Raw genomic sequence first — 18,845 nt, forward strand, 5'->3', positions numbered from 1 at the left:
GAGCAGAAACTTTTTCAATTTTCGCAAATTTTATCCTTTTTTGCGAAAGTCTTTGAAAAATTTTGAAAGTTTTTTCTCGTGAAAGATTCTTGACAAAATAGAAAATGTGTAAAACTTCAAACTTAAAATGAAATGAAAGACTTAAAGGCACTTTCTAGCTTATCAAAGCCTTCAAACCAATTTCCGTGCTTTTTTAGCGCCTGGTTGTTGGAAGGTTGCACGCATCCCCTCTGATATATTTTGATATAGGCAATGTGTATCGTGTATAGAATCCCCGCCTGAGATTTACCCCCCCGTCTTTTTGTTTTTTAAGCTTTAGAAGCTTGATTTAGGCTGTTTGTTTTTCCCACAATTACCTATGATGAGCAAATCAAAAGTGAAGCCAAAATCCCACAATATTGGTTATTGTGAACTCTAGCATCAATACAATAAAAAAGTGCGCAATAGATATTTTGATTATTCACCATGAAATTGTACGACATTGTGATATAGAAATTGTCTGTTATAAAAGGTCAAAAGTCTCAATATCAATATTAATTTTTCAGTCTTCAGCCTATTGATCCTGACGACGATTTGGAATTTGAAAATTATTCCATTTAGGCCTTTTGCAATATGGCGGATCTTTCTTTCAAAAACAATTTCTCCACTGCCGCCTGCCTCCTTTTCTAATGATATCATGCTGACGTCAACATTTTGCAACTCGCCCAGTTTAGAAGCGCTTTTTTTAAGAAAAAAAAGATAGTTATTTAAAGACTAAAATCAATTACGCTGCAGACTTCAGGTAGCTGGTGCAAAGATTGATACACACTATTATTAAGGTCGCCAAAGGTTTTGCTTTCACTCACAACTCGACTTTCCAAGTGTATCGGCTTCTTGGGATCGCAATAGTGCACCGCGCTGAATCTAAAAATAGATTTTATTTTTGACATAATCATTACTCTCGATGTGTTTTTACGAGTTCCAATCCCATCAACCTTTGCGTTAATCTCTTTGGAACGTTAATTGCATCATTTGAAAAAGATATGTAACAGCTTGCACGTATCTTTAATTGAGCCGCATTGAATTGTGGGATTGCAACTCGTACAAATGTCAAAAAGACGATGGTACGGATGGACCACGTGAAGGTTGTCGTCAATCTCCATCGGCGAACCAAAAAGTCAATCGAATATTAAAATAAACCTAAAAGGCCTTTCTTAGGAAAAGGAACCTTGTCGTAAAATTATTTTTTCCGTTTCAGGAAACAACGGCTCAACAGAATGCGTAACCATCCCACGAAGTTTGGACGGACGCCTTCAAGTCTCACATCGGAAGGGACTGCCACACGTCATCTACTGCCGCCTGTGGAGGTGGGCGGACCTTCAAAGTCATCATGAGTTACGCGCCATCGATAGTTGTACGTACGCCTTCAACCTGAAGAGAGATTACGTTTGCGTCAACCCGTACCATTATTTACGCGTCGAAACTCCCGGTAAGAAGTTGTTGAGTTGTTGTAGTTACGTCGTTGCTTTACCAATTTTGTGCCTGTTATAAGCAATGATATCAAATACGACTGCGTACTGATATTACATTTCTGCTTTGTATTTGTAACATATTGAACATCTGACCAAAATCTGAACTTATACAGTGAAGTTTTAATACATTGTTAACTGAAGGGGCCAGAAAACTAAAATTAAAATCATAGTGGTTCGAGTTGTGAACACTTGGCTGTATCACAGTTGTCTGTACGTTGATAACTCGAGTATTTATATCGTATTTTTAATCCTTTTCCCAGTGATGCCACCTATCCTGGTGCCACGACAACCGCGAGCGGGTGCGGATTCCACCGCCACCAAGGCTGAAGTGAAAGAAGAAACGAAATCAACGGAAACTTTTCACACGCCAGATAACAAAACTATCGAAGATGAAAGCTGTAAGTTTTCTCTCCTATATCTTTCTTGTTTGTTCGGATTAGTTAGAAATTAAAGGCTCCTCCCGAATGTGTGGTAAATATTGTGACGAGTTTATCATAATTCAAGATTATTATTCCGGCATGGTTTGTTGTCATGGTTTCTCCTGAACTTGCCAATAGCTCCTTCTTCGGATTGAATGGAGAACTTATACGCTTGCTGTGTATAAATCAATGGAAGTCTTTGTTGTCTTTTTAGTATTGTCACCAGTCAGCCAGACGCTTTCAATACCATCGCTACCTTCCAACCCACAAAGTCCAGTTGCATCGCCTTCCAGTAAGCATCAATGCTCCATTTCCTTATTATATCAACCTAACAATCTTAAATTCGTCGTTCAAGACATGGCTAATCTTATGCTTTTCCTTCAAACCCTTCAGGTAGAACCCTCTGAAATGAGAAAAACATTGAATATCGATTTTCTTCGAATTTTGCTTGAAAAGCGCTCTGATCGTGAATTGTTTTCTGGCACACACTTAGTAGCAATTAACTTAATAGAATTTACACATTATTTTGCTTTTGTAGTGAATACCAATCAGAACAATTTTCAAGCGCCACAAAGTGTTGCACAACAAAGTCCGTCCGACGATCAACAATCTTTCCCACAACAACAACAACAACAACAGTTTCAACAACCGATGCAATGGTCCTCCAATAACACCACCGAGCATTCTCCCGCACAGCAGAACAACACGACACAACCACAAGACGCTCTGCAGCGACAACTTTCCTCTCAATCACAATCGCAAGCCCAATCACCTCTTAGTGATCTCAGTGACTGTAAGATAGATATCCTTTCTTCTTCTTGAAGAAATTTTTTCAAACAATACAACAGATTTTGTGAAATCAAGTGCGTATTACTTATGGGTAATGAATCAACGGATCCTGCACTAATGTACTTCCCAGTTTTTCTCAAAGGTAACGAATCAGTTCTCTCAAAGTTAGCGGGTTGGTTGGAGATTGGACACTAGCTGTGTCTCGGTTCGTGGCAATTCCATTGATTCGAAGAATTCAGGTACCGGATGGTGAACATTGAGCACGTCGCTCCCCTCGTCTACTACGAACTAGTGTAATAGCAACGAACCGATATCGCAGTTGGGAGAGCAATCGTCCGGCAAGCGAGAGGTCGTGGGTTCAATCCCCACTCGATTCGTTACCTTTGAGAAAACTGGGAAGTACATTAGTGCAGGATCCGTTGATTCATAACAGATTTTCATTGGCAAGTTTTCTGATGGTACAACTCTATTATATATGTATAATACATCGGAGCCTCCATAAATCGAACACGCACGGGGAACACAGGTTTGCTCGAGTTAAAGAAATTTCGAGTTATGGGATAATGTTTATAAAGCATTGTTAACTAAACGGAACATGCAACTTGTTCGAGTTAAGGAGACATTCGAATTATAGATGTTCGAATCAAGGAGACTTCACTGTGCAGCAGACGTAATAACAGACCTGTAAATAACCTCGTATTTTGTAGAATTTTATAATTCTCAGTTCTACTAAATCTACTTTTTCTTTTTCACCTAACGATCTTTCATTTCTTTCAACAAAAACAGGTCTTTCAACACCAGGATCGTTGTTCTCACCGGCATCCATATCAGGTAACATTCATTCACCCAAAAAATACTTTCAATGGAATTGTCAATCATCACTGTTGTTTTGGTTTGGCTCCTATCTAGCATTTACCTCTAGTGATCGGTAATTTTTCAATCAATCAATCGATAGATTTTCATCGGTGCTGGTCATCATCTTAAAATACTTTTACCTGTTGGTGAAGTTGACTGTGTGAGCAAATAGCAGAGCGATTTTTTTTAATGAATGTTTCTTTACCATGACAGGTGCAAGTTGTATGACGGATATCGAACCAATGAACTTCAATAGTATGTCAACATCTTACTTTTACTTTTACATCTACATCTGTTTTTTTCGTTTTTGCCACCCTTGCAGTCTACCATGCCATTCTTGTGAAGAGATTTCAGCTTAGTTATTGGCCGTTTGTAAAATTCTTTTGTTATTGACCAAAGACGGTATGAAGATTTTAAATGAAAATCAAATAAATTAAGCATCAATTAGAGAAATGACATTAAAGCCAGATTGAATAACGCAAATTAAAGAACTCATTTTTCATTTCTTTGCTTTACCTTGCTGATGCTTCTTCAGAACATTAAAGTAGACAATCTTTACCTTTTTCTTTGCAGATATTTTGACGCCGCCAAACCAAGAAATCGTACCTGACGGTAAGTTTACGATAAATTCCTTAACCTCACTGCTTACAGTAAACCAGTAAAGACTACGCTGACTGAATCTCTGATGACAACAATACTCTAATGGTTAAAGGTTCATCCATACGCGTACATTTTTAATACCGCGTAATCTATCCTACACGTTTAAATTGTCCAGTTAAAACATGTGTCAAAAAGTCTTGAATTTCACATTTTAAAAATTTGACTTAAATTGATCTTTCTGATACCAGCTGACTTGGCGATCTTTGAGATTTCAAAACAAAATATCTTTCTGATTGTTTGAATAAAGCCGACTTTAAAACTTTATGCACTTGAGTTAGGTGATCTACAAAATTTTAGAAGAATGAACTTTCAACCTAAACTACTACACTGTTTTCTAGCATTTAATCTTGTATTTTGTAAATATGTTGCTTGACTTGACTTGACAACATTGTATTCGGTTAATGAAGCATTTTTCACTAATTTCACTTAATTCATAAATCACATCTCGTCGATGGCTGTGACATCGCAATTTTTGTTTCTAAGGCTGAATCATCTCCAAGCCTTGAGAGTATTACTAATATTTATTAACCCATGTCTATCTCGATTTTGCAGGGCCCTTTGTTTTCCCTAGACACTTCACCATTATTGATTTTCCCCACTTTTGTAGCAGGTTGAGGTCTGACTTTTGTTTTGTCTAGACAGAGTTTTAACCTGGAGAGTTTGTCTGTATGAGTCGATGATGTCTGGAAAATCACTTTTTCGACGTTTGTGAGTAAAAACTTTTATTGGAGGATTTTGTACTGCACTGGAAATTGTCTTTACAAGAAGAGCTCGGATGAGAATGACATTGTTTCGAGCACGTATATTTTTTTCACGTAAGGTCACATTCTTAAACGTCATTCCAAGAAGATAAACAGGCTGATCTTTATTTCATTCACTGCAAATTCTACAAATTGTCTCTTTTTGTTTTGTCTAGAGAGAAATTCCTGATAAAGCATATCTCGACTGAAGAGAATTGTATGAGGTTTTTTTATCTGTTGGAGAGAAGTTTTCAGGCTAGACGTGGTGGATCAAAATTAATCTGATTTAATTAAGAGAAAATGCTCGTCTAATCTGGGAATTATAACTTTAGTACGTTTCATATTTTCGTCAGAAATTTGAATGTTAGAATCTATAACCTAAAATTCTCCCTTCTTATTCAAAACTTCATTCAAAGGTGTTGCAAACAACTGATATAACAGAAGTTGGAAAGTCTTTCGTTTCTTATAAAAGAAACTCCATGTGAAGAGGTTTTGAGTTCTCTCGTGTTGTTGTTTAGCAAAGCAGATGTTTTGTCTGTATTTTCTCTCGTCAGTTTTCTTCAGACTAAATATCGACTTTGGTTTTGTAACAATTATGCAATGATAACAAGATGTCAATTTCCCTTTTTCTGAAAATGAAATCTGATGAACTTATTGCATCTTTTCCCAAGAAAATTGTTTCCAGTCAAACACTTCCACCTTTCCAATACTTCTCATTATGCACCACCAAAGTTCAAACTTTCATTCGTCAGACGATTATCGCTAAAAACTTGGCTACTAACAAACTCGTATTTTGAAATAATCCCTCGATTGTTAGCTATCACATTCCGCCTAAAAATAACTTTCAGTTGACGAAAATAAAGCCTGCTTCGGCTGATCATTTGATGATCTTTTTTGTTTTTTTGTTTTTGTTGTGGAATCATAAGATTGAAAAATGTGGCTCAAGTGATAGACTTATTTGCATTAGCTGAAACCACTCGTTGATGATCTGGATTAAAAGCTAGACATTCGGTTGGTTTAACAGAAAGAATGCGGAATTATAAAAATCGTTTATAATTTTTGGAATTTTATTAAGAGCTTTAATGTTACAAAATAGGGAGAGACCTAAAAGATTAGAAATCGATACATATTCAACCTTCGCATATGAAAAGTATGAAATGTTTTTTCTCGGAATGGAAACAAATTTACGAATTGTATTTTGTAACTCCTTTTATTCTTTTCGTAGATTTCGACGCCGTTCTTTACGAAGAGCCGGATGAATGGTGTTCTATCAACTACAATGAATTACGTCAGCGGACGGGTGATACGTTTAGCGGTACGCGTCCTGTCCTTACGGTAGATGGGTACACGGACCCATCGAACACCGACAGATTTTGTCTAGGGCTGCTCTCCAATCCGAATCGAACGGATGATATAGAAGAATCGCGGCGTCACATCGGTAAAGGTGTTCGCTTGTATTATTTTGGCGGCGAGGTGTTCGCCGAATGCGTGAGCGATAGCAGTATCTTCGTTCAAAGTTCCAATTGTAATCGACGCTACGGATGGCATCCAGCCACTGTCTGTAAAGTACCCTCCGGTTGTAATCTCAAGATCTTCAACAATCAAGAATTTGCAAAGTTGTTAGCAGACTCTGTTCACTTGGGCTTTCACAATGTGTACCAACTTAAGTCCATGTGTATGATTCGTTTGAGTTTCGTCAAAGGTTGGGGAGCAGACTACCGTAGACAAACGGTCACCAGTACACCTTGCTGGATTGAGATTCGCCTCAATGGTCCTCTCAAATGGTTGGACAAAGTATTGGTGCAGATGGGCGCCCCCGGAGATCGAGTCAGCTCAAACTCTTAAGAAAAAACAATAGCACATTGACAGATAGGAAAGGTAGACTTAAAAAAAGGAAAATATAGCCCAATATCATTTTTGAATGCTCGCGACTTAAAAATGAAAAAAAGTCCTAAAAGAAAACTCTTTATAATTTTGTTTTTAAAATGTAATATTTTTATTTTTCGTTCTTCTTGTGAAATTAATTGCTTTTTGTTTCGTCGAATGAAGTATTGAAATACTTGTTGGCGAGGTGACGAAAATTTGCGAGTTATGGAATCAAAAGATGACGTAGTCGATGTTCTTAACTTTTTTTATTGGTATTTTGTAATTCAAAACACAGGCTGGTGTGGTGTGGCATTTTGTCATCGTTATTATCCTGTGGTATACCACGATAAGTAAATACTCATCATGTAACTCTGTAACTCCGTAACTCGGTTCTGTAACTCGGAAATTTTCCCTCTACCTCTCATTGTTATTGTTGTCATCTTTTTATGTTGTGCCAAAAACGTATTTTACATTTCTATACACCATGTATATAAGTTTTACCTTTTTAGAATTTTTTTTGTTTTTTTGGATTGAATAATGACACAGCTTTAAGGCGACATATTATGTACATGAAAACCCCTCGGAAGGTCAAGCATGTTCAATATATCAGTTTGATAGGGTGCAATTATCTTCAACTAAGGTCAGTAAGGTGTCTAGTATTCAAGGTGGTCTTGTGCTATCGAAAAATAGTATGCGCCTTCTCATGCCCCGTCACTCTTGGAAAAATATTCCCCCATGAGAGATGAACTTTTCCATGGAGACAGCTTGCATGCCTGTCATTGTAGTCTAATGTCCAATGCATTTTGATGGCCTTGAGGTGTCAAAAATCCATTCTAGAAAGAAGTGTGTAGATTTTATAGGATTTTTTAGTTTGTTGTTTTTTAGAAATATTTTATTTTTTTTGTGCCCGCCATCGGATGATTCTGTTTTATTTTAAAGAGAAGAAGAATTGGAGATTTGCTTTTTTATTATTTTTCAGGTTTTTTGGTTTTCATACTCTGTCTTATTCTAAGAATAAAAACCGAACCAAAAACTTATATCCAATCGTTGATTCGTTCAGTTCTACTTTTGCACGTGAAAACTTTGCAATTTTAATACGTTCTTCAAGAAATATTACCCCGGGGTGTACTAGGTTTGCGAGATGACGGGTATGCCTGAGCCAAAGTTCTCTAAAATCGACCCTTTGAGAGAATTTTTGTCAAAATTTTTTCCAGTCTGTGACGATTTTGCCACCCTTAGAGAGACTTTTCCACAAAATAAAAAATTTAGACCAAAATTCAAGAATTTTTGACCCTTTGACCCTAGCAAACTAGACGACTAATTCAGACATATTAGAAATAAAGCAAAAAAGTAAATCCCGTATCATTATTTGTGTTTATTATTAGTATTACATGCATTATAAACGACTCCAGTCTAACCCTTTGGGGGAGTCGACTTTTGATTTTCGTAATTTTCGAACCATTACAGAGACTCGATTGCTTTCAATGCTTTTTTACCCCTTTGAGGGACTTTCGAGGGTGTGAAAAAGGGACCCTTATGGCTCGCACATACCCGGCACACATTTTGCCCAAATACCCACGATTTTTCAGGGTCGATCAGTCAGTTTTTTGCCCCTTTTTCAATGACATTTAATGTGTGTGTTATACTTATGATAGTTTTTAGTCTTTTTTGACAATGCCTAAAATCGTCCACTCCTCGAAAAAGTTCGGATTTTCGGATGTTTCCGATATAGAATGCACTCATTTAAAAAAGGATAGCATGTTCCAAACTTGCCCTTTTCGAAGTCTTTTTCTCATTTTACACAGAGAGTATACGAATAATTTGTTTTTTCGGTTGAGTGAGTGGTAAGAGAAAGAGAGATACGCGCATCAGGGTCCACTTTGTGGCGAACGAAAATCTGTGGTCGGAACCTATTTGGTCGTAAGGATTTATTATCAAATCATTTGTGACAAGCTGTCTCAGAGAAATGATCGATTGTGAAAACCGAAGCCCTTTGCTGTCCGGAAATCCTGCTTTCAGGCAATTTCTTCGATTGAGTTTTTCAGGGAGAAAAGTCAAGCTTTGATTAAAATGTCAAGTGTTTGTATTCAACTCTCATCAATGACTGTTTAAGTTGTCTGTAGTCTGTCTGGCTTATTGAATAATTAAACAAAAGTTTTCAATTTGATGAATACACGAGTTTATAGACATATTCACTATTTTCTCGACCACAAACCTCGAGACTGTGGTTCGGAGCATACAGAGAGCAGGTTACTAAGCTACAGCACGACAAAGACCTGTGTTAGAAATAGCAACCACGAGCCCCTAAAACTACAGCCAGAACCTAATACCCCTTTTCTTAACAATAACATTATGAAGTGACACTTGAATATAGAGAATTTCCAAAAACAACTCAAATTTGTGCCCCACAAAAATTCGGGTTTTCTCTCCTTTTAAGCGTCTCTAAGGGTCTGTTTTAATCCCTTATAAGGGCCCGGCCATCAAATATTGGGTGGCACATACCCGTCATCCCACACACCTAGTTTACCAAGCCCAGGCCCTATAATACCAGAATACATGTTGTTTTTTTTATTAGAACCTAGTTTATAAGAACATTGAGGCTGAAATTTGTCGAAAAATTAAGAACATCGTAAGAACATGCCCAGCCTCAGTTTGGAAAAAAATGACAAGAAAGCAGTTTTAACTGAACTTAGGGATGGATTTTCTAAAATCGAGAGTCAAATATTGTCCAAATTTTACCAATTTTAAGTGCTCTTTATTTTGCATGATATTGTCGATTTAGAGGAGTCTGGAAAATTAAGAACGCATTTAAGAACATTTTAGGCTGAAAATTGCTAAAAAAAATAAGCACATCCAGGCTCAGCCAAATTTTAGGTGTTCTAATAAAAAAAAAACGTGTATGACACTAGTGAGACACAAGTCAAACTAAAGACTGTTGTCAAAGAGGAAATCCAATCCAAGAAAAACTAATGGGATTTTAACTGGTTTTTAATGACCTCGTTAAATATCTAATAAAGACAGTATTAAAGGCATCATCAAGTCATCTTTGATGGTGTTTTTCCGTAAGAGGGGGAGAAGGAAAGACTTCAACTGCTTGAAAAACGATAACAATGAAATTTGATCTCAGAAGAGAGACATAATCGATTTCGAAGACAATCTTTTGCGTAAAAGATTCTTATTTGGAGTGGAGGTTTTCTCAAAATAGACATTTCCGAAAGATTGTTGACATTTGAAAGTTTTTATATTCACTTCTCAAATAGCTAAATAGTGTGTGACACAACACACTCAGAAAGCACAGAACAAAACTTATAACTTATATATCTTCTTATAGCCGAAATAGCGAAGAAATTTTCAGACAGTCTTTTTAATTTTTTTCAGACACTACCTCACACTGTTTGCAGTAATCTTATTTTTACGGTTGAAAAATGAATTCAGTTCAACAGAGAATCTAACGACGATGCTCTGATTTTCGTGAAGTCAAACAAACATTTGCTTTCAAATAAAAAAGTTCGTAGTTACCGCACGAAAACGACTGCTTAACAACTTTTAAAAGAAAATACAAATGGTTTGATAAGATCTACGAAAACGCTCCAGACAATTGATAACCGAAACCTCGCGTAATTTGGAGAAAGCCTTGATAAAGAAGGTTCAAGTAATTGAGTTAGATATTGTGTCAAATTTCAACGATTTAATCTTTTTGATTTTTTTTTCAATTTTAACAAGGAAGAGGGTTCTTTCGTATGTACAATATCATTCTAAAACTCTCCAACGATAACGAGAACAAACTTTCATCATATATTCAGATAAATTTCCACCCAGCAAGGACATTGTGTAATGTACATCCGAGTGTAGTTCTTGCCCCAGCCTTTCTTGAAGCTGACGCGAACACAGAAAGGTTGAGTCCCGCCTCGCATTTCTTTACTCGCTGATGAACTTTTCATTCCATCTTCCGTTGTTTCCAGTCCCGGCTTCTCGATGGTCGAAAGGTCCGGCAGAAGGTTCGGATCATACACGAGGACGGAATTTCCGGGCGGAAGCCGTTTAACGACGGGCTGCGTCAAATTTTCACTTCCGAGTTGAATGGTAGGTGAGCCAGCGAATAAAACAATGTCACTTCGATTATACAACCAGATTCCGTCAGCTTCTCGTGTCAATTGAAATCCATAACCGATATCATTTTTCACTTTCTCTGACGCTTCGTTCGGTCGTGATCGCGTTAACATGGAAAGGTCTAAGCCACTTCCTTGAGGTAACGTTTCGAACACGTTCACACAGTCTTTAGCGACGTCAAACCGGCTTCCGATTCTTGATTTTTCTTCCCAGTACGTAATTTGGCACCATGGGCCACCATACCAATTTCGTTCAGGGCCACTATGCGAACGTTCTATAAAAGAAAGAAGCCTTATCACTTTCAAGAAAACATTAAGGGTAAAAAAATACCAGAAAACGGGATAAAAAGGAACTGTTTTCATTCAAAGTTTTCTCTTATGTTGAAATTCTACGTTCGAATACACCGGAATGCATTAAAATGAAGTTCGGATAATAAAGGGTGACCCGAGGTTCTTTTTGCTGACAACCAGATGAATCGAACGAACGAAGGATGAGATTTTTTTTAAACCACAGGAAATGCATCAAAATAAAAATTTTAATCAAGACAGTTTATGTAAGAAAAGTAGAAAACTTTTTATCTTTGCTTGAGAAAGGCTGTGCAACATAATCTTTAGAAAATCTAATTAATTTCTCTCCAGACATGTAGAAAGAAAGGTATTTCAGTCATTGAGTCATTGCACTCATTAAGAAAGCTTTTTATCACATGCATCCCCTAGACAACTTTCATTTAGAACAAAAAAATGATAAAGACAGTTTATCCAAGAAAAATAACACAGCAATCCTCTATGTCTCTTTCTGGCCTCGTTTTACATTGTTTTGAGACTGTGCCAAAAACATTTTTTTGAGAAGGATAAACGTTTACTGAAACAACACAGACAAAACGATAAAAAGGAGAGAATTTCTAAAAGAAGCAAAACAGAGAAGGGGAAAGAAAAACCCAGCCGTTTCATAGATTCTGTCTCAATACTTGATGTTCTTTCCAATGCACTGCCAGGCTATTAATAAAAGAGTTCAAGAAAGGAAGAGAGAGAGAAACAAAGAGGGAATAGAAATCTTTCAACTCGATTCCATTCTTTTGGTATGCGAACAGTCGTCTGAAAATCAAACACAGGATGAAGAAAAAGCGTAGGTTAATCTTCTTGTAATAAAACATCGATTTAAAAGACGATTGTCTGAGAATCATTTTACATACTGTACACCGTTTCAGATAAAATATTGTCACCAAATAAAGCTCCTTCCTTATATCATCATCGAATTGAAATTTGAGAGGACACGAAACCAAGAAAAAAATAAAGGAGAGAGTCGACGAAAAGATTTACAAGCGTTCTCTCAGACAGTGATGACTCTTAAAAGTCAGTTGTTGTGATGAAACCAAAAAGCTGAGCAAACACTTCCATGACAGCTTTGAAAAAAAAGAGACTACCCCAAAAATCTGTCTTCAAAAATGCAAAAATCTCCAAATGATATAGACAAAGTAATTCCAACGAAATCAAAACAAAGTTTTAAACCAAAATCTTTAAAGAATTCCAAAACAATCAGAAAGCCTTACACACCTTCTTACAAATGAGGTAGATAAAATAAGCAAATTAAAACCCTGGGAAAAAGCACAATGATCACCACAGGACTAAACGCTCCATAAAGGTTATGTGCTAAAAGGAGAAATGTGCGACCAGGACTTTGGTAAACCCAAAATCATATTGAGTTGGTGACAGAGCTTTGGGCTAAGGAACTGACCAAATTGAGGATGGAAAGATGAATTTACCTGATGAGGTGGAAGATGTGGAGGAGGTTGATGAACAGGTGCTTCCCAAATCTTTATAACCGAGAAATGCAGGATGTGTCGGTGTCCTGGGTAGTGCAACGTGTGTTGGAATGTGTCGGTCATCATCATCAAGTGTTGTTGTTGTTGTCGATTCACTGAACAAAGCCGTTGAAGGTGTCAGCTCACTGTATGGTGGCAGCGGTGATTCTAAAATCAACAAATAAATTAGATTTGACCAGAAATAATAACCAAGACATGGGGAACCAGTACCTCTTTGTTGCCTTTATTTTAAAACTGTAGGATATTTTTGGTCAAAAATATTTTGAAAAATAAACAAAATTTTATTTTAATATTTTTAAATAGGCTGAAAATTCGTTTTTAGAAAGCCTGAAATAGCTTGAATTTGGGAAAAAATTAGATAAATTAAATTTTGCCAGAATTTCATTACAGTATAATGCTTGTTATATGGACAGTTCAATCCACTATATCATAGACTATTTTCTAATCCATACTATCTAAAGTTCTGTCTGGATTTACAGATTTAGTCCAACAAATCAAACCAAATGCAATCAGCTGATTTGGATATTTCAATCAAATCTGTAAAATTAATTTCACAATTGTGTTGAATGGACCTTTTGCTAACCACAGTACCATTTTTAAACTCCATAAAATAAGGACAAAAACATTATGTAAAGACTCCAAAAATAACTGTATGACATGGCGTGAACCCAAATCTACAACCAAAATCTTCCTGAAAAAGGCTGGGGGCTGGATTTTTTTTTAATTTCAGGGGGTGCCTATGATCTCTGGGGGTACCTAACTTTTATACAGTAAGGTCTGGGGGCTGGGGAACTATATATTTATATCTTGCTTTTATCTAACTATCATTATTCTTTTTAATTATAAAAATATACAGGGGGTATCAATCACAGGGGGTACCTACTAACGTCTGTTGTTTGGGGGTACCTATTTTCTTAGGGGGTACCTAAACCCCTGGTCCATGCCATGTGATGAACTGGTAGTATTTACCCCATTTAATTGGTATCTTACTGTGTTTCTGTGTGTAAAAGAACACGTATGCAATCATTAGGTTGCAAAGTCTGCAAATGTCAAACAGCCTAATGACTGTGTATGTACTCTGTAGCTTAGTTTACAGACACTTTTCAAAATCAATAAAGTTTTAAGCGCTAAGATATTGATTTGCTATTAGGTTATTCTGTTGCTAAGATTATATAATGTTTTTGCTGCTAATTTATGGATTCAAAATGGTATCAAAAGACAAATTGCTAGATGCACAGATCGCTTGGAGCGTTGTGCGCCGCAAGCGTACACTTTATAAGGGTTAGCAGTTTGTACCAGGTTGCCCAGCGCTCAGAATCAATAACAAATTACTTTCGTGGTTCGAGCCGGGGTCAAATCTACAGTTTTCAAAAAAATTTTCAAAGTCACGAGGCGTTCTGAGTATTTAGCTACCAAGGTCAATGACCACTATACCACAACCGCAAGTTTTCCTTCGATGTAAATCAAGCTTTACACATAATTAATTTGGAAAAAAAAACAGATATCTATATCCCTGCTAGTGAGCTGGTTTTTTTCTGATCCAGTAGATCAGTGGAAAAAGAATGTCCTCAATAAAACAACGTCTCTAAGGACATTCCGTACCCTAAGTTGGTCTAATATCAACATCCCTCTTCTAATTCCAACACCCTTTTTTAGAGATAGGAATAATATGAAGGTTGGAATCATGATCTCTAGGGTGTTGGTATTAGAAGAGGGATGTCGACATCACTGATAGAGAAAAGATGTTTTCCCCTCTGATTGCTAAGCAAGAAAATGAATTTCAATCAGCAATTCGGACCTTCGTATTATTCCCATCTCCAAAGAACGGTGTCGAAATTAGAAGAGGGATGTCGACATTAGACCAACTTATACGGTATATATAGGGACGTCCTTAATTATAGGGTATTGTGCCATACTGTTTTTGGAGTCAATACGTCATGTTTTCGCCACTAATTTTGAAGTCAAAATGGTATCAAGAGGTCTATTCTCATCTCTGTAGAGGGTGAGGGATGGAATTATAGTTGAGGGTTGTTGACATCAAACCAACTCAGGGTAAACATTAAAGAATCTATTGCATTATATAAGCACATGAGAAGTCGCTAGCAAGCCACATCTCAATGAAATCTGAAAATTGGAGTAATATAATGTTGATATTTTGTTGCATACAGCAATCAGTTGTTTTCATTCGATTGATTTGATTCGGTTAGATTTGTTCAATCCTCGAGTTCTGTTTGATTTAGATTGTTAGCCAGTCTGGAAAGAAGGGAAATGTTTCGCCGGAGCTGCTCCAACTTAACTGGAAAAAGTTAAAGGCAGCAGATCTCAAATCTCAAATCTACGCCGGAGATATCCGGCGCACAAGCCGCAATTTCCAGACTGGATTGTTAGTCAAATTCTGGTTGATGTTTTATCACCATAATGACCAAATTTCAGAATTAAATCTTACCTGACTCAATAACAACACTTGAGTGGAAGGGATTGATACAGACTTTGGTTTCATCACAAGAGGAATGGTTATAGCAACAAGATAAGCAGCGTAAATATTCATCTTTCAAGTTTGGGAAGCGAAAAACCTTCGCTAGTAATGTCCTTGGTACAAAACTTGTTGTTCGACAAGTTATATGTCTAAAAGTGCTTGTGTTGACAAGAATACATTCAGAATCAATACCACCATTTGCTTGTAAAGTCTTTAGTAGTATATCTAGCTGATCCTCTGTCAAAGTTTTGAAAATACTGTGAACTTTTCGTCTCAATTCTTTCACCTCATGGTTCTGTTCCTTGTCTTTAGGAAGCTTTGAGAACCTTAAAATTTTCTTAATCATACAGCACTTCTTGTTGTACATATATACAGAGTTCTTCCAAAGTTTATTTATCAGGTTCAGTTTCTTCTGAGAGTCAAAATTGTATTTCCTTCGTCCATAAAGATTTTTCAACGTCAAAACGAACAAAACGCCAGCAAGCTTTCATCTCAAATGTTTGGTTCTCTTCTCCTCAAAATTGTGTTCTAAAATATGATTTTTCTTCGCATCTGATTGGACGATATTGGTCACGTGATGTCTAAAGCTGTCTAGACTATACAGAAGCCGAGACGTCTGAGCTGATCAGACAATGAAGCAATAACATCTTCTGATTGGCTTAGAACTTGATTCTTTTTCGACTGTCACCTGCCTCTTTCATTTTTGAAACTCAAAAACAAACATATTTTTTCCCAATGCATGAGAAAGTTTCCAGGTTATACTCTGAGTGGCATTTGAAATAAATCCTACACTCGTCTATTTTTCTCAAATATCCGCCATTATAAACGTCTAAAACAGCGTCTCGGAAAATGTGATATACCCAGTGGGCGGTTAAAAAACGCCCGAGTGGCGCCCGGCAACTCGGAAAGCGGTCATCACAACATACTACAATACAATCATGATATTTGACAGCTGAAGAGAAGAGAGGCATTGTTGGGTTTTTACCTTCCATCCCAAGGGAGGATTATATTAGGTTAATGAATGGAGATGATGGATGAGAGGGAAAAATTGGAAAAACTCGGGCGGGAGGCGGTCTCTGGAGGTAGAAGATTTGAAGCTTTTCTCGCTCTTAAGAGGGAGCAGTCATTAAGTTAAGTATAGCATGTACCGGTATGGAAGGGATTTGGGTAGGGCATGAAATTTTTTTCCCTCTTTTGGGTAGGGTATGAAAAAAACTTGAAAGCTTACAAAAATATTTTGAGCTGAATTACATTTTAACAAAAATTTCAATTTTGTCAATTCTAAAACTTCATTATTCTTGCAAACCCTGAAATCTGAGAAATTTTAAAATGCCATAAAGCTGCCATCTGGTTGTAAGGGGTACGGTACGGAAATTCGAGCGGAAATTTTCATCCAATTTTTGGTAGGGTACGAAATTTATTAGAGAACTTTTGATAGGGTATAAAAATAAGAAGTCTGCCAAAACATGAATAAGATTTGCCCTGATTTTTGGAATAACGGATTGGATTTAGCGCCCGGGGGGGGGGGGGGGTACTAGGGTTGCGAGCTGACGGGGGGGGGGTGCCGCCCGAATTTCGAGCTTTAGACCCTACCAGGACTAAAAAGGAAAAACAAAGGAAAATTTTGGGAATTTTACGACCCTTAGCGGGACTAATTTGACCAATTTTGACCAAAGATCTTTCAGGGGGTAAAAAGTTTAAATTTCCCTATTTTTCCGACCCTTACTGGGACTGAAATTTGATTTTCTGGTTTTTCCGACCCTTAGCGGGACTTTGGAAGTCCAAAAAAGGTACCCTTAAGGGCGGCACATACCGTACCCTCCATTTACCTAAGTACCCCCCCCCCGGATTTAACGCTTTCTTTGCTTTTATTTACGAAGCATATTTTTCGAAATCTGGTCAGGGGTATAAGCAACCTCGTCCCCGTGTATTCCAGGCTTTATTTACGTTACTGGATAGACGCCAGAGAATATTGGGCCCCAATAGCTGGAAATACACAGGGAACGAGGTTGGGGTTTTCTAGTCTAGCTCCTTCGAGTGGTTCTAATCCCTCATATCATAATACAACGGGGAAAGGTAATTATGTGAAAGTTGAAGCTACTCAACTGTATGATTACCATCAGCCTAGCTTTTCTTAAACACACTCACATTGTGCATAAACACAAAATTGCGAAACTTCGCCAAGCTCGGCAGAATTCTCTATTCTCTGTAGTGTTTTTAAATCTCTCTCAAGTCTTTTTGAATCGCTCGTCTCGGCTCATTTTTGATTTCTTTGAATTTCCAAAATATACAAGCTAACCATAGTAATTCACACGATGCTAGCTCAATATATGAATAGATAGACACGCTTTTGTTACCATGACAAAATCCGCAAGTTAAGATTTTCTTAGAAAAACTGTGGTGACCAAGTGTAAAAATAAAATTGCACATGAACCAATATTTTTCCATCCACAAGTCTCAGATAGAGAGAGGACTTGCAATATTGATTGAACAATAGTGTGATCGTCTTCTTATTAAACGTGCATACGAGTCTTGAATCTTCATAAAGTAACGTGGCTGTATCACAAGTTGAGGTTTTTTGGAAGCAAACAGAAAAACGACCGTGAAAGATAAAAATCTCAAAAGTTTAAAAATTAGACCTGACAGCGCAGAGAATAACATAAAACCTGACCTAAAATTGACCCTCTCGATCTCCTTGATGCATATTTGAAATATTTTGTCTCTCAGATATTCTTTTTTGCAAAAAATATTCACGTTTTTAAAAATTTTGCCTGAAATTATTTTGCCCATAAGAAACAAATTTTGGCTACTCTCACTTTCTACACCCTACCCACTGCGCACCATCTGTTCTACATTTACATTTACAGTGAACTTTGAGAAGCTTGAAAAAACCACCCTCAATCAGTCTTGCTTAAGTGTCTCCCTCCCCAGGGTTGAAAACCATTTTCGTCCAGAACAAAGCTGTTTTTTCATTGGTAAAAGTTGAAGTCAAGAAAGGACATGTGAATCTGTGAGTGATGCTGTATAATATACCGAGTAATGTACAGTTGACGCTCTCTAATTCGACGTTCTACTATTCGATACGCTCCATTATTCGATAATATTGAAAGTCTCCGTTAACAAGAAAATGTCATAAACGACGTTCTACTATTCGATACGCTCCCTTATTCGATGAAAATCCAATTCCCTGTGGAAATCGAATTGGAGAGGCAGCTGTATATCAAAAAGTTCAAAAAAGTAGTAAAGAAGAAAATGTGTCGGAAAAAACTCCGACAAAGCTGTTGAATAGGACGCACTTTCATTGTACTTCCGACAGATGTATGACGGAAAGACGGAAAGAATGAAAAATCTAAAACTTCCCGTCGGGTGCTAGCCGGCAGGTTTTCAAAACCGATCACTTCTTATTCTCAGGATAAGATAATCGAAACAATTATTTTCAATTCTCTGTCACATGATATGACATGTGACGTTTTTTATCAACAACCCTACAATGATTCGTTATGGAGCATCATATAATGGGTGCCACCGCACGATATCTTGCCGTATACGATCATAGAAGAAATATTTTGCTCCACTAATAAGAGGCCTTTTTATTGA

The 18,845-nt window shown here is 37.1% G+C and overlaps 2 protein-coding genes across 2 annotated transcripts in view; one reads left to right on the forward strand and one right to left on the reverse strand.

The window, feature by feature from the left end:
* Window positions 1-7,808, forward strand: part of LOC136801228 (mothers against decapentaplegic homolog 3-like) — a 32,254-nt gene extending 24,446 nt beyond the window's left edge. Inside the window, exons 2-9 of the mRNA XM_067057862.1 lie at window positions 1,238-1,468; window positions 1,772-1,909; window positions 2,145-2,222; window positions 2,469-2,723; window positions 3,506-3,550; window positions 3,788-3,829; window positions 4,148-4,186; window positions 6,200-7,808. Of these exons, the coding sequence (XP_066913963.1) occupies window positions 1,238-1,468; window positions 1,772-1,909; window positions 2,145-2,222; window positions 2,469-2,723; window positions 3,506-3,550; window positions 3,788-3,829; window positions 4,148-4,186; window positions 6,200-6,819 (1,448 nt within the window). The 3' untranslated portion in view covers window positions 6,820-7,808. The remainder of the gene's footprint in view (window positions 1-1,237; window positions 1,469-1,771; window positions 1,910-2,144; window positions 2,223-2,468; window positions 2,724-3,505; window positions 3,551-3,787; window positions 3,830-4,147; window positions 4,187-6,199) is intronic.
* Window positions 7,809-10,508: 2,700 nt separating this feature from the next.
* LOC136801229 (mothers against decapentaplegic homolog 6-like) lies at window positions 10,509-15,762 on the reverse strand. Its single transcript, XM_067057863.1, has 3 exons — window positions 15,219-15,762; window positions 12,713-12,919; window positions 10,509-11,224 (listed from the first exon to the last, which is right to left on the reverse strand). Exons 1-3 carry the CDS (start codon window positions 15,613-15,615, stop codon window positions 10,632-10,634), a joined length of 1,197 nt encoding a protein of 398 aa, XP_066913964.1. The 5' UTR covers window positions 15,616-15,762; the 3' UTR covers window positions 10,509-10,631.
* Window positions 15,763-18,845: the final 3,083 nt, after the last annotated feature.

The sequence above is a fragment of the Clytia hemisphaerica genome, unplaced genomic scaffold (genome assembly GCF_902728285.1).
Source record: "Clytia hemisphaerica strain Z4C2 unplaced genomic scaffold, Clytia hemisphaerica genome assembly, whole genome shotgun sequence".
NCBI classification, from domain to species: Eukaryota; Metazoa; Cnidaria; class Hydrozoa; order Leptothecata; family Clytiidae; genus Clytia; species Clytia hemisphaerica.

What these genes read in the sequence shown, in the direction of transcription:
- LOC136801229 (XM_067057863.1), bottom strand. Translation starts at nt 15,615, where the DNA reads ATGTACAACAAGAAGTGCTGTATGATTAAGAAAATTTTAAGGTTCTCA. An exon ending in AAGTGTTGTTATTGAGTCAG is followed by an intron (nt 12,920 to 15,218) that starts GTAAGATTTAAT and finishes TGTTGATTTTAG; the next exon opens with AATCACCGCTGCCACCATAC. An exon ending in CACATCTTCCACCTCATCAG is followed by an intron (nt 11,225 to 12,712) that starts GTAAATTCATCT and finishes TTTCTTTTATAG; the next exon opens with AACGTTCGCATAGTGGCCCT.